This window comes from Marmota monax, unplaced genomic scaffold, assembly GCF_021218885.2.
Source record: "Marmota monax isolate L192 unplaced genomic scaffold, Marmota_monax_Labrador192_F-V1.1 WCK01_AAM20220418_F8-fsc00031, whole genome shotgun sequence".
Lineage (NCBI taxonomy): Eukaryota > Metazoa > Chordata > Mammalia > Rodentia > Sciuridae > Marmota > Marmota monax.
The window spans coordinates 2,977,724-2,992,646 of NW_026695197.1; the positions used below are offsets into that span (position 1 = coordinate 2,977,724).

Consider the following 14,923-nt stretch of genomic DNA (forward strand, 5'->3'; position numbering starts at 1 on the left):
GAGAGGAAAACTTACTTTCCAGGAGAACTTTTATTTCTGCGGGAAACTTTTAGCAGATCACCAGGAAAATTCCAACAGAAAAGTCACCCTAACTTCCACAAAATTTTCATGAAATGAGAACCGTAGGTACACACAAGGAGGTATAAGTACCAGCCAATGGTGACAGTACAAACAGGGTGTGATGCATGGAGACCAGAGAAAAGCAGCAGATGTGGAGTACAGTTATGCCACAGTGTGGTGTCAAGTCACAGATAAGGTGACTGCCATAGAAGATTAAGAAAATGGTAATATGGAAATGAAAAGGATTTAGGTCGCTTATGTTTTAAATCATTAGCATTAGGAAAGAGAATCAGAAAGGAGAAAGGAAAGGAGATTGGACCCAAGTGAGATCATAAGATTACATGAAGGAAAGGGAATTCCAGGTGTTAATTGTAAACTGAAACAGAGGTAGAGTTCCCCCAGTTGAGAAAAGTTAATTAAAAGGGAGTTAAATTTTCAAAAGTGAAAAGTAGTTAAGGCTTGGAGTAAGACAGAAGATAATAAAAGCAATAGTGCTCTTCCAACCCTTTTGAACTGTCCAATAGGGTAGCCAGTAGCCACATGGTTATTTAAATTGATATTGAAATTAACATAAGTAAACTTCAAAATTCACTTCTTCCACAAAATAGCCACATTTCAGAGGATCAATAGTTACATAGAGCAAGTGGCTACCACATTGAACAGCTAGAGATAGAGAACATTTCCACATAGCCCACAGTTCTGTTGGATAGCACTGTTCTGAGGAGATTAAAATGAGTGAGAAAAGGTGGGGTTGTAGCTCAGTGGCAGAGCACTCGCCTAGCACGTGTGAGGTACTGGGTTCCATCCTCAGCACCACAAAATAAGTAAATAAATAAATAAAATCATTGTGGCCATCTACAACTAAAGAAAAATATTTTTTTTAAAAAAATGAGTAAGAGAGCAGATTATGCTAAGTGAAGTTAGCCAATCCCTAAAAAACAAATATCGAATGTCCTCTCTGATATAAGGGGAGTGACTCAAAATGGGGTAGGGAGGAAGAGCATGAGAAGAAGTTTACCACTAAATAGGAAAGAGAGATGGGAGGAAAAGGGAGGGAGAAGGGGAATTGCACGGAAGATGGAAGGAGACCCTCATTGTTATACAGAATACATGTATGATGATGTGAGGGGTAAAAAAAAAAGAAGTGTGTCACATTAGTTTGGGTAGAGAGAAGTATGGGAGGGGAGGGGAGGGAAGGGGGATAGGAAGGGCAACAGAATAAAATAGACATTATTATTGCTGTATGTATATACGTGACTGTATGACCAAAGTGATTCTGCAACCTGTACACTCAGAAAAATGAGAAATTATACCCCATCTGATTCAAATGTATGATATGTCAAGATCATTGTACTGTCATGTGTAACTAAACAAATAAAAAAATGAGTAAGAGAGAAAGACAGGGGAAGAGGCAAAGGAAGAGGAGTTGAGTTCCCTCGACCACTGTGATTACTGCCTTCAGCTCTCATGTGATCATCCAGATGCCACATCCCTTCTGCAGATCTCTGTTACAGAGGTTGCTTTCCTGAAAATTCTCTAGGTGGTTGGGATTGTTGGAGCAGGGCTTTGAGTTAGGGGTGGAGCCACAGCTGGGTTTAGGGAAGGGTAATTCATTGGATGAGGAAGGCCCGGGCATACCCTGGCATCATGCCCAGAATCCAAGATGGATAATGTTTTTGCTGTCACTGGAAGGGTGCAAGAGTAGGTCCTTTGGTTTCTGGTGCTCAGTGAGTCTTCTGTCATTCACAGTCAGACAATCCTACCACTAACACATTGCTCAGACTTAAATCATAGGTCAACGCTCACATTGTATTTTACTTGACTGATGAGAAATTTAGCCTGCCCACTCCTTTATTTTCTTTTATTTCATTTACATTGACCTAATCTTGTCATAAGCATTTTTATACATTGCAAGTAAACTTACGCAGCCTCTCTCCATCCCTCTGTGCTCTATGATGAATCACATGAAATTTCAAAACTCTGTCAAGTAACTTTGCCATACATCTGTAGTGAAATGACAGCATTCTGTAGACTGTCTGACTCTCAAAGATATCCTTTCTTTCTGGGACATTTCTAGTATCCTTTGACCTAATCGATATCTTGGGTAAGCCTGCTGTTCCAGACTGCCATTTCAAACTCTGAAGGGGTCCGGCATCTATAAGACTTCCTGCCACTGGACATTGTCAATTAACAAGTTCATATCACACCAATATGTTCCAGTGGAGCCCTGCAAGGGTCACTATTTATTTTCAAAACCCTCAGGACCTCATTCAGTTTTCCACCTGCATGTGTGGGCAGCCATATCCTTATGTTCTAATTGGCTCACTCTGTGGCTTCTTGGCTCTGTGCTTGGGAATCATTGCTGACTTTTAACCCACCTCACCTGAAGAACAGCTTTCTGTGTTTCCATTAGCATTTCAGGCGCTGAAACTTCCTTTAAAAAATTATCGATAGGATTTTAATTGGCAGTTTTTTTGTTTACTTTGAACCTAGATTATTGACATTTTAAATTTTGTGTCACTGCTTTTGAAAAAGAACAGAATCTGAAAGGAAGAAAATTACTTGGTGAAAGAAAAATATTCATTTAGGGAGAAAATGAAGGCTTACCTGGACTTCGACTGGTCACTTACAGGGATTTGTAACTTATGTTAAGGACCTAATAATTGTAAGTACCATAATAATAATTGTTAAGTACCATAGTTTTGCTTATTTGGATTAATGATTTAAAAAAAAACACTTTATACTAAACACAGGCAAATTTTCTGTCTCTTAAAAACTTAGAAAATAAACTATCTTCTCTAACATCTACTAAAATGGAAAGCTTATCATTTTCTACCCTGACCTGAGGGTTTGGCTCTGAACATGGGCTGGATAATTCTCTGAAAAATATGAACAGCCAAACTGTATCTGCCTTTTTAATACAGGGAGAAGCTAAAAAACTTGTAAATAAAGGCTAAGACTGGAAGCCCCTATCAATTGCACAACCCTCCTTATTTTTGGTCACTTTAAGTGCCTATCACTGAAAACTTTCAGGAGAGAAGTGAATATTCCTCTCCCCAGAGAGGGTTGCTTTTCAGCTGGAAGAAGGGTGTGTCCCTAAGCTTTTACCTGGGAGCAATGATGATCTTGTCAAGCATTTCAGTGAGACCAGCCCAAGTTTTTAGGGTGGGGATCCAGACTGGTTATACGTACCTGCAGTCCTTCTCCCAGAGGAAGGCAGAAACACCTCAAAGCCTGCATGTACGAACATCTACTGAGAAATTATTTTAATCAGACACCAGCTGAGTGGGAGAAAGAAAAAGAACAGAGAAGAACAAACAAAACTCCCTAGGTGTTGGATGTAAGAGATCCCAGCAGCAGCAATGGACTGGAATTCCTTCCGAACAGCTGCAGTACTATTCATTTTCCTGGTAAGTGGAATCTACAATAAATATCCTCATCTTCATCCTCATCGCAAGCAAGTGAGAACTTTTTAGAAAATGTTATTTGGTGGCGCTTCTAACCTAAACCCATTAAAAGTTTATGTTAATGACCAGGTGATTTTATGAACTCGATTTTTAAATAGGGTTTCTCTATTTAATTGAAGACTCCAGATCACATTAATGCCTCAGTGTCCATTCATCATATCATATCACTGACATGGAAGTCATTGCTAAGACATGCTGGGAAAATACTGAACTTGGGAAATTCTTATCACTCCTTGGGTCACTGTACAAATTCTCATTGGCAGGTGGGCTTTTATATTAAGTATTGCAGGTGGGTCCTGACTTGCAACCTAAACATTTTTTTTTATTCTTTTGGTATCTTTGGTGGCAGAGTCACTGTAATTTTTAAATTTAAAAATATAAGGTCCATATAAATTTAAATTATAGCAGTCAGTCTGTGATGGGCCTCACTAGCTCATGGACCAATTTATCCTCAGGATCCACACTATGAATACCAGAAGCCCATGCTACTTATTATGATTTGATTTAAAACTTTTTAATCTTAAAAAAAAACTGTCAGTTTAGGAGATTTGTAAATAACACAGTAGGCAAAGGCATGGCTATAATTAAGGGGTAAGTATAATTATCACTATGCTTATTCTTACTACTGAAAAGTTAGTAATGACTGATATAAAAGTTGTACATTTGATGGTCAATGATGTCAGGAAATGGTTTATCATTGCCCCCTTACCTGTTATTAGTTTTCTCTTTAGAGATGATAAATTTTAAATACAACACCAATACCTTATATCAAAAAAGAAATTTCATTTTGTGCAACAATTTTAAAGTCATAGTCTGTCTCACCATAAGACTCATGGAATCCCATAAGGCAAGTGCCAGGTAAATCACCTTCCAGCTTTGGCAGGATGTGGTTCATATTTGTTTCTACTTGCCTAATTTTTGAACTGGAATGTTGGGTTTGTGTAATAACAAGGTAGATCTTAGATGCAAAGTATGCTGGTTAGTTTAAATTCCACTTATTAATGAAAAGAGGTCATAACAGTACATTAAGTTACCAATGAGCATCAGTAAACTGATAGCTTTAGTTTTTCAAGCTGCACTTCAAACATCACTACTCCTATGCCATAGACTTGTCAATGGATTGTCAGTTTCAGTTGATATCATAACTTGAGGTATGGCCATGATCAATAAGCATTACCACTCTGTCATTTGACCTTAGGAATATTTGTGCATTGCCAAATAATCAAATACTTTTATTTTTAGTTTCACACAAATTCTTTTCATGTAAATTTGACTGATTAAAGTTTATTGTATAATTTTAAATGATTAGAGTTTTCAAAAGTTTATGTACTTTCACTGTCTATGAGATCTGCCTGCTTCTTGATCTATATAATTATTTCTAATTAATTTTCATTCTATAAATTCCTTTAAGCAGCTATGTCCTAATTAATCATTCTTCAATAAAACATATCATTTTATAAAAATCATGTATTCTCAATGAGCTTTCTTTGGAGAGAGGTTTCTGGTCATTTGTGCTTTAATTTCTGAGCTTGGATAACTTTGATTTTTGCAGATTGATTTTGGAGGAATGAGGAACATTTGGCCATATTTCATTTTGGAATCATTCACAAGTTTCTCATGTCTTCTGAAAAATATTTCTTGAGAAACTTATATTGTAATGACCTTAAATATCTTATTTTTCATATTGCCATCATAACATTTTTTGTAAAACATTTCACTTTCTTAGGCTTTGAAGGTCATAATTTATTTTTACTGCTGAGTTTACCAGATGGGTTTGGTAAATGTCCTTTGGAATCTCTAATCTGTCTTTTACTTTAAAATACTTCTTCCCTAAAGACAATCACCACTATAGCAAACTCTTTTGATTTCCTTTCTCTAGTCTCACTACAAATGTTTGCCTATACCAAAAAAAAAAAAAAGAAAGAAAAATAAACTACATAAAGGCTTTATATTTTTTTCTGCTCAAATTCATAAATAAAAATCCATGTAACAACATACTTGAACAATTGTGAAGATATTTAAGATATTTAAACTGTTAGTATCCATAATGCAAAGCCATTTGAGAGCTGGGTAACTGTCTGTTCACTGCATGTCGTATAGTCGGCTCGACATATGTGAAAGTTTTAGACCTTGTTCAATCTTTGAGTTGGGCCAGAGAGAGTAAAGCACAGGAGCTACTCTTAAAGTAGTCAAGGTTATTTCAAGATTGTTCCAGTACTCAGACAAGTCTTCTGGACAGATAATAGCCCACATATGCTTTAACACTGAAAGCCAAAAACATTAACTGTTTCACATTGATTTTTTCTTCTCCTTCTCCTTCTCTTTCACCTCTCCTTCCTCCATAAAATTAGCATTTAGAGTGGAGGAAACAGTTAGAATGCATGCTCTTTTGGCAATAGAACAATGTTACCTACGCACCAAATATAAGACATCTGGCCAGATGTGGTGGTGAATGCTTGTAATCTGAGGGATTTAGTAGGCTGAGGCAGGAAGATAACAAGTTTGAGGTCAGCCTGAGCAACTTAGCAAGACCCTGTCTCAAAAAGTACTCAAAATAAAGAAAAAAATAGAAAGGAAGAAAGGAAAAAGATCTACATGATTGCACTCAGACTAAAATACACTGAAAATTATATTCATTTTATTACCTGATTCATCAATGGATTTGAATCAAACATCCTAAGTTCCCTTAACTGTGTTCAGTGTCATATAAAGCAGGAGAGGGCTAAAAAACTAGTACAGACCGAGCAGACCAGCCGAAGAGAAGAGAGAACTCTGCTTTCTTGTGCACATATTATAGTTACATACATTATAGAGATCAGTATTTCAGTAAAATATTTTATAGAAAATGGAAGCAGTAGATCTGTTCATCTATTCAGTGAAACTCACAAATTGTATTTAATCGTAATCATTTCCACTGATACAGTGCTAGTGAATAAGAATTACTATTTCAATGCAGTTTCAGGATCAGCATCTTCTTTCACCTTTGCATAAACAGGAATGCCAATGTATCACCACTCAATTAGTGAGAATTGCTTCAGAGTAAAAGCATTCTGCCAGGTTTTAATTCCTAAGGTTTTAAGTAATAGGAAAACCTAAAGCACTAGGAATGCAAATTTATCAATCTGAAGACTTGACCCTGAGGGTCAAAATTCACATATTTGAAGAGTCTCGTGACTCTTAAAAAATGACATTTTTGTCTACATCCAGAACACTTCACCTCTGATAGCTCTTCACTCTGCTTTTATCAAGGACACTGTTGCTGAGTATCCTTGTGTCCTAATAGGCACTGTCTACTGTGTAAGCTGGAAGCCTGCTCTGCCTGGCATTGCAGTTTCATGATGCTCAGCCATCAATTGAGGGAACACCCTCACAGAGTGCTGGATCATGCCACCCCTGCTGGTTATGCTTGGCATGCAAATTCTTTAATGGACTTAGACAGGTTGAAATTTTTTATAATGCCATTGGCAGCTGATCCATACTCTTAATTGGTCTAAGAGAACAATGCTCTGATGAGAAATCCCATCTCCACAAATTCAGAGCTGCCTGTTGTTTAGTAGGAGTCTACTTGACTATAAGTTATTTGAAGGCAGGTTCTGTGCCTGGTTCAGCTTTGTGTTCCTCATAATGCCTTGAACCTGTGCAAGATTGCTCAACAGGTATCTAATCACACTGAGCAGAGGGATTTTTGGATAGTTTTGTTTTTCTTTCCTCAAACATACCCTCCCAAAAATATCAAGGTATTAAACTTGGAAATAATCACTTTGGATTTTCCTAAAATTTTTATGACATAGTATTGCATTTTCTTGACATTTTTTTCTAAGGCTTACCATAATATTTTTAGGATTTAGGCCCTTCTTAAGTCTTAAAGTAGCCGTGGATCCATAGAATACACATTCAATACATGTTTGTCAAAGAAATGCACAAACTAATAAAAAAATGTGAGAAATCAACTGAGGGATTATCAACCTCGGATTGATATCCTTTGCTGGAGTAGTAAAAAGAAGAAATACAAAGGTGAGGTTTTTAAAAATAAGTAAATGATATTTTACCTTTGCTTTAAATTCATCCTTGTGACATACATAGCCGTTAAATGCATTAAGATTTGATGCTTAACACGTTGATGCTCAAAATCATTACATGCAAGAGAGTTTCCTTATAAAATTACTTTCTCAGGTCTATTTTTTATTATATAAAAAATATACACTTCAATTTAAAAAAAATGCTACAACTAACTGCAATTAAGGAATCATTAAAATTACCATGCAATTTTGCATCCTGTGGCTTTTTCAAAATAAATAAATGAAGAGATTGGCTCCTAAAACGAAGATGAACAGGGGAACTCACCGAAGATGTACTTTAGATGGATTAATCCATTCATTAATTAATTTTAGAATACGAGAGGCTTCAGTTCTCACATACAGATGAGGCAATTGAGGCACAGATTGACCATCCCTGTGCCTGTAACCAGGGGACAAGAAAGAGACTCTTAGGGGTCGCCCCATATTCCTCACTGCATTAACTTCCATCACAGGCTCTCTAACATGGTTCCAGAATTATTTCCACCCATGCTACTCCCCTAATTGTCAGAAAACAACCTCAACCTTACTCCAGGAACAAGATCAGAGCAATGTCCTTCAGCCTACTTGGCCTAATCAATTCTTGACTCCATCCTCCTTCTCCTCTCTGTCCTCTGTCTCTGAAGTCCTTTCTTTTTCTGTCTATTTCGTCCTCCTCCCTCCATCCTAACAACTTTATTAAGCATCTTCTGTTAGAATCTCTTTTATTTTAAGTCAAGATTTCCTTGTCTCCTTCCTCAACTTCAAAAATCCAGAGATCTCCCTTTTCCACCAAAATTTTCTGGATTCCTGTATCTAATCCTTTCGTTTTAGCTTTGTTTCCTTTTATCAACAAATTTCTTAGAAGAGCAGCCCTCTTTGTGTCTTCCTCCCCTCCTCTTTATTCCTTAATCTTTTTCAACCCAGCAAATGCTTGTTCCATCTAGATGAAAGTGTTCTCTCTAAGATTACCAAAAATCTCAGGTCTTCAGGATTCACATTTTCACCCTTTTAAAATATCATCAGATGCCTATTTACACACCATCTGTCTCAATTTCCCCTTCCCTTGTGATCTGTTAAAATGCATTATATTTTCCTCCTGTTAATATGGCCACTCCTTCTCTGCTTCTTTGTTTTTTGTTTGTTATACTTATTTCCAGTTATATAAATGTTGGAATTCCCTGCTCCCATCTCAGCCACAGACAACTTCTTTTCTGTACCCTTTACTTTAAGAATTGCAACTTCTCCCATGATTTCAACTATCCTGCCTGAGCACAGGAACTTCAAATCTAGGTATCCAGGCTGAGCTTTTGATCAAAGCGAGGATGCGTATTACAAATGGTTAAGTATCTTTACCTGGGCGTTTCTCTTCATCTCAGTGTTTTCTATACGATCTGCTACTTCCTTGATTTCAGGCTCATTTTTTAAAATCACCATCATCTGAGATTCTTCCCTCTCTTGATTCCCCCATCTCTTAAGCTCTGTCAATTCTAATATCTCCCTGCGTTGATATTTCCCTGTCAATTCCTACTACCTCTGCTCAGGTTTAGCTTCTCCGTTCCTCTAGCCGAACTTGATATTGGAGGCTCTCAACTGTAATTGCTGCCTCTTCCCATCACTTCTACCAACTGTTGTCTGAGTCATCTTTTAAGCTCACAATTTTTATCATGTCTTTCCCATGATCAAAATACTTACCTTCCTAATGAACAAAGGGAGATGATGTTAGAACTGGAAAGGTATGTAAGTTGGTCTTCCTCTTTTACAAATGAAACTAAAGCCCAGAGGATTTAGAAGCTTTTCTGACTCTCCCAGTGATTTTTTTTTTTTTTGTCACTATTTTGCCTTTGAAAGTCCAAGAGTGACATTGTATCTGAGCTTATTCTAGACTCTGAGCAAAAGAAAATAAGCTTAGGTCAACCCACCACATTTTTAAGCAGACTTGGCAGTTTTTTAATTACCCATCCAATTGTGAGTCTGACACAATGGTGAAACCTGCTTGGTCTCCTGCCTAAGTTGCCTCTCGTGGGAAAAAGAATGACCCAGCTTCATAAAGTGGGAAAAGTCTCTTAGTCATCTGGGACATCGATCCAAAACAAACAGCAGACAGGACACCTCACCACAGGAAGAGAAATGCAAAAACAGATAACAGATGTCTACACAGCTCTGTAACTATGAACAAAGGACTTCCAAACTGACAAATAAGGTATCCCACATCCCCGTTCCACAAACAGCAAAAAGGGAGAATTACTTCACTTCTACAGGTAGTGAGAGTGCATTTGCACAAGCATCTTTTCAGTTTTGTACTCAAGACAGACTTTACAGATAACATCTCAGCTACATGTGCAAAACATTTAGGCCTTTGACTTTCCTTTTTTCCCTTTTACTACTGTTGTCATTGTTATTACAAATGGCACAGCCTGTAATTCCAGCAGCTCAGGAGGCTGAGGCAGGAGGATCACAGGTTCGAAGCTAGCCTCAGTAATTTATGGAGGCTATATGCAACCTATTGAGACCCTGTCTTAAAAAGGGTTGGGGATGTGGCTCAGTGCTTAAGAGCCCTTGGCTTCAATCCCTGGCACCACAAAACAATCAAAACCTGTTTCTCATCCATGCAAGGATAATATATTAAATTATCAGACAGTTTTTGAGTTCTCTAAGGTGTTATGTCAGTTCTGTATAATACGTTTTGAGGGAACATATCATTTATTGTAAAACCCCCAAGCACAAGTTTAAGCTGAGATTTATTGGGTCATATGTAGCCATAAGTTAATAGCCACGCCCCAATTTCCTCATCCATTAAATGAAGATAATACGGATAGTGACTACAAACGGACTTACTGCAAAGATTAAGTACACAGCTAGCGAATCACTGGAGGGAGAACAGAAGGGAAAGAGAAGGTCCTGGGGAACTAGATTGATCAAATTATGTTATGATATATACAAATATGGCATAATGAATCCCACTATTATAAATAATTATAATGCAACAATAAAAATAAAACAAAATAAATTTTTAAAATGCTCTCCATTAGCTTTGATGTGGAGCCCCTCCCAAAAAGATAAAATGCATAGATTCTAGTACTTAGTTATCATTCGGTTCATCATAACAGTGATAATTATGATTAATACTACACCATGGGTAAATAATTCTCTTTTCACACTACTCATATTAACTATAAATACATGTTTTCTTGAATTATCAATCATGACAATTTTTAAAAATTGGTACTTGGAGACTGGCATTTTACATTTTCTTTAAGAGTGTAGTTAAAAACAAACTATCAAAAGAATTTTACCATACTTAAAAATTACTATTATTATTATTTTAAAAATGCAACCGGTAATTTTCTTATATCACTGATGCAGATAATGTCTGATTGTGAACAATTTTCGTTCTTTGCAATTCTGGAAAAAACTCAATTAGATGTTGAATATGTCTTATTGAGGAAGTACACCATCTTTAATTAATTCCAAGTGCAATCTAAAACCTAATAAATGCAAACTAGCCATCAAAACCATGTTTAAACAATATTTAAACAAACATATGGACATGTCAGAATTGAAGTGTGTATGTCTTATATTTTACAAAACACTTGTGGATTTTAGGGGAAAAAATAAGTTAAATTATATTGATGTTTCACTACTGATCACATGTAAAGATCATGGCCGGAGCTTAAACTAGGCAGAAATCTGGCCAGCACACTTGTTTGACCAGAGAAATTGCAAAAGAAAAGATTAATGAATGCTTCATCTGTAGCAATTTTTATACACTCCTGTATTTTCCTCTCCTTGCTGTAGAAGATTTCATTTATAGAATCTATTTCAGTTTTAATGTTAACAATAAAACATCAAATATGAACTCATTTTACATATAGGAAATTATTTGCTTTTATTTCAAAATTTTTATTTTTATTTTTCAAAGCAGGCAAGAGAGTTGTCTTCTTAAAATTTCAAAAAAAAAAAAAAAACTAGAAAATCTTCCATCTAGAACTGGAATGTAAAGGAAGAGTTACTATGAAGTTTTCCCTCCTTTACTTTGAACAATTTTGTTTTTCTATTTCCGTTTGTAGCATGTCAAATGTTGCAACCATAGCCCCAAGTTCTAGTACTGGACTTACCATTGACTATGAAGTGGCAAAATATCAGAATACTTCTAGCTCTTCAGGAACAGGATTTATTAAGAAAACTGATTTTCCAACCCTTGTTTCTCATGGGATCTTGCTTCAAAAATGTGATTGGGAGTATCTACATAGCTTAGAATGAAAAACAGATTTTTAAAAAGTAATAAAAAGAAAAGCAAAGTGAAAAGTAAAAACAGGAAGAATTCTTAGGTTCTTACCAGACCCCAGAGCCAAACCAGATCCATCAGCTGTTCAGACGGATGAATAATTCTAATAACTCACAAGACTATTGTTTGATTTTTTAAATGATGGGATAACATGAATTTTACAACATTCAATTAAAAATTGATTATTGTCATTATCTTTTTTTTATAGGTGGTGGTGGAAGTTAACAGTGAATTTCGAATCCAGGTAATTTCCCTCAAATCCATTGAAAAATTATTTTTGATTAAAAAAGAAAATAAAAATATTTGTAACAGAATTTCTTCCATAGAGGATTCATTCTAATATGTAAAGTTAATCTAAACCAGGTGTGGTAGTACATGCCTATAATCCCATAGACTCTGGAAGCTAAAGCAGGAGGATCATGGGTTCAGGTCAGCCTCAGTAACTTAGTAAGGCTCTGTCTCAAAATAAAAATAAATTAAGTTAATGTAATGCTGAAGTTAATAGACTACCAAAATTACCAGCTTCCCCAATTAAACATCCTTTCTTTTTAACATTATAATTTCCCCCTCCTCCAAAACCTCCAGTGAAATATGAACTATAAATAATGGATACTATTACTTTGTCCTCCCTATTCAAGGTTAGAGATTATAATACTAAAAATGGCACCATCAAGTGGAATTCGATCAGAAGGCAAAAACGTGAATGGATCAAGTTTGCTGCAGCCTGCCGTGAAGGTGAAGACAACTCCAAGAGAAACCCAATTGCTAAGGTAACTGTCAGCCCCGAAACCAAAGCTGAAAATCAAAATGGATGGTGTTCAGGTTTCAAAAGAAGTTGTCTTTTGAATGTGTGGCGAGCAATCTCATTGAGAAGTATGACAGAGAACTAGAATCATTCAAATTGTGAAAACCAAAGTTCCTAAAAGGATAGATTAAGAAATTTGAGTACTTAAATGAACAATTAAGACTTGACTCACCTCGCTGGCAAAATTAACATATGTGCCACCCAGGAGTCTAAATGGGAAAAAAAAAATACTGTGATTTGAAGAATTTAGTGTTTGTCACACTCACAGGAACCACTTCAGCATGTGCTTTTTCTGCTTCATAATCTATCAGAATTGAATTCCTAATTTTGTGCTTATTTAGGAACATCCACAAGTGCCCCTTTTGTGCTATATTTTTTCTTTGATTTTCCTTCATCTTCCTCTCTGCACACACATACACAACCACAATCAGAAATGTGTCTGCACACACAGATTCACACACACAGATATATAGGTTCATGCACAGATACACACAAATATGCACACCCATTCACACAGATATACACAGACTTCCTGTATGATTTGTTTGCTGGCATACAATGCTTTATTTCAAAGAAAGAGTTCTGATTTCTAAAAACATTTATTTGAGCAGCCTCCTTCTTTGTCTGCTAATGCATCCTCTACAATTTCAGAATTAAAATCTCTAAGTAACTTGATACCTACATAAATGCACTTAAAACTTTCTTTTTAAACCTTACTTTTTTTTTTAGTTTTTGAATACTGACCATCAAAGTTATGCAATGAGAGCACCATGAACTCCTGACAGAACAAGAAGCTCTCTCCTTCAGATCCAGAGCTCACAAAGCTTGAAAATGACACAAATTCAAATTATGAATTCAATTATGTTGAATGAATGACAAGTGCAGAGATTTAGATTTATTGGGGTGATATTTTTACCTTTTTGGTCTTAGTAGAAATAGAAATTGAATTTGTTTTACTGATTGTTGGTTACCATTAAAAATACTACCATTATTATTGAAAATAAAGTTAAGTATTACACTTAACTCAAGGAAAATAACTCTATGTTTTCAACATTTCCCAAATGATGACAGGGACCACACATTCAACAATTCTCAAGAAAGATAGCTGTCACATATCCAATATAGAACCCTTTACTTGCTCCCTGTAATATTTTCACTTGTGTTCTTTGTGCAGATTCATTCAGATTGTGCTGCCAACCAGCAAGTTACATACCGCATCTCTGGAGTAGGAATTGATCAACCACCTTATGGAATCTTCATTATTAACCAAAAAACTGGTGAAATTAATATAACATCCATAGTCGATCGAGAGGTCACTCCTTATTTCATTGTAAGTGGGTTTTATCTAATGAATGTGTGTGTGTGTGTGTGTGTATGTTCAGGCCTAAATTGTTCATGGAAATTTTCAAACTCAGATCGATGCTTGACTTGATATCAAGAGTCTCAATACCCAATAAATACAGAGAAATTAAGAGAGAAAGGAATTCACTTAAGCGTTAGCAAAAATACCAGTGTCTACTCAGCCCCTGTGGCAAACTAGAATATTTATTTGAAGGAACAAGTATCTAACTTTTACTCCTTTTTAAAATAATTCAGTTGAAAATGTTGGTTCTTTTCCATTCCAATGCCACTACTGAAGGATTCTGTTCTGATACTATTAATTTATTAATATTAAATATGAATTTATAATCAAATGTGTTACAATTTGATTATGAATTCACCTTGCTCAAATGCACCTGAGCTCTAAATGAGCCTTGGAAATTCTTTCATCCTTACCTGGATTGCCCTCCATTTCTTGCAGGAGCTGTCGTGAGCTTCAGCACCTCTCTCTTCAAACCTTCAACTTCATTTCCCCCTAAGCAGTTGACTCTGAGACCAGCTTAAAAAGGCTGGGGCCACCCAACACAAATTCCCACAATTAATTCTCTCTCCTCCAGATCAGAAAAGTTCTTCATTAAATCCAAAAGCAGAGTCAAGTCTCTGCTTTTCCCCACGCCGAAGCCAAGATATTCCCATTGTTCCATAATTGCCTCTTTCTTCAAGAGCCTTATTCCATCAACTTTTTTTTTCATTTATCTTTTGCTTGTCCCATTGGCTGCTTCCATTTATATCTATCATTATAGTCAACACCTATTAATACTTACAGTAAAAAAAAAAAATTTAAATAAACTCTTCTTTGATTTTGTAATCTCATCTCTTAAAATATCAGCAATTCATATCCAAAAAAGGCCTTCAAATAGCAATCTGC

At 35.9% G+C, this 14,923-nt stretch overlaps 1 protein-coding gene across 2 annotated transcripts in view; it reads left to right on the forward strand.

The window, feature by feature from the left end:
* The first annotated feature begins 2,483 nt into the window (after positions 1-2,483).
* The window catches only part of Dsg1 (desmoglein 1), a 36,983-nt gene continuing 24,543 nt past the window's right edge, over positions 2,484-14,923 (forward strand). The window contains exons 1-5 of one of the 2 annotated variants that reach the window (XM_046428454.2): positions 2,484-2,725; positions 3,335-3,470; positions 12,079-12,114; positions 12,509-12,640; positions 13,850-14,005. In XM_046428454.2, the coding sequence (XP_046284410.1) occupies positions 3,423-3,470; positions 12,079-12,114; positions 12,509-12,640; positions 13,850-14,005 (372 nt within the window). In that variant the 5' untranslated portion in view covers positions 2,484-2,725; positions 3,335-3,422. Of the gene's footprint in view, positions 2,726-3,196; positions 3,471-12,078; positions 12,115-12,508; positions 12,641-13,849; positions 14,006-14,923 lie in introns of those variants that run through there. The other variant, XM_046428453.2, reaches the window with a different exon arrangement.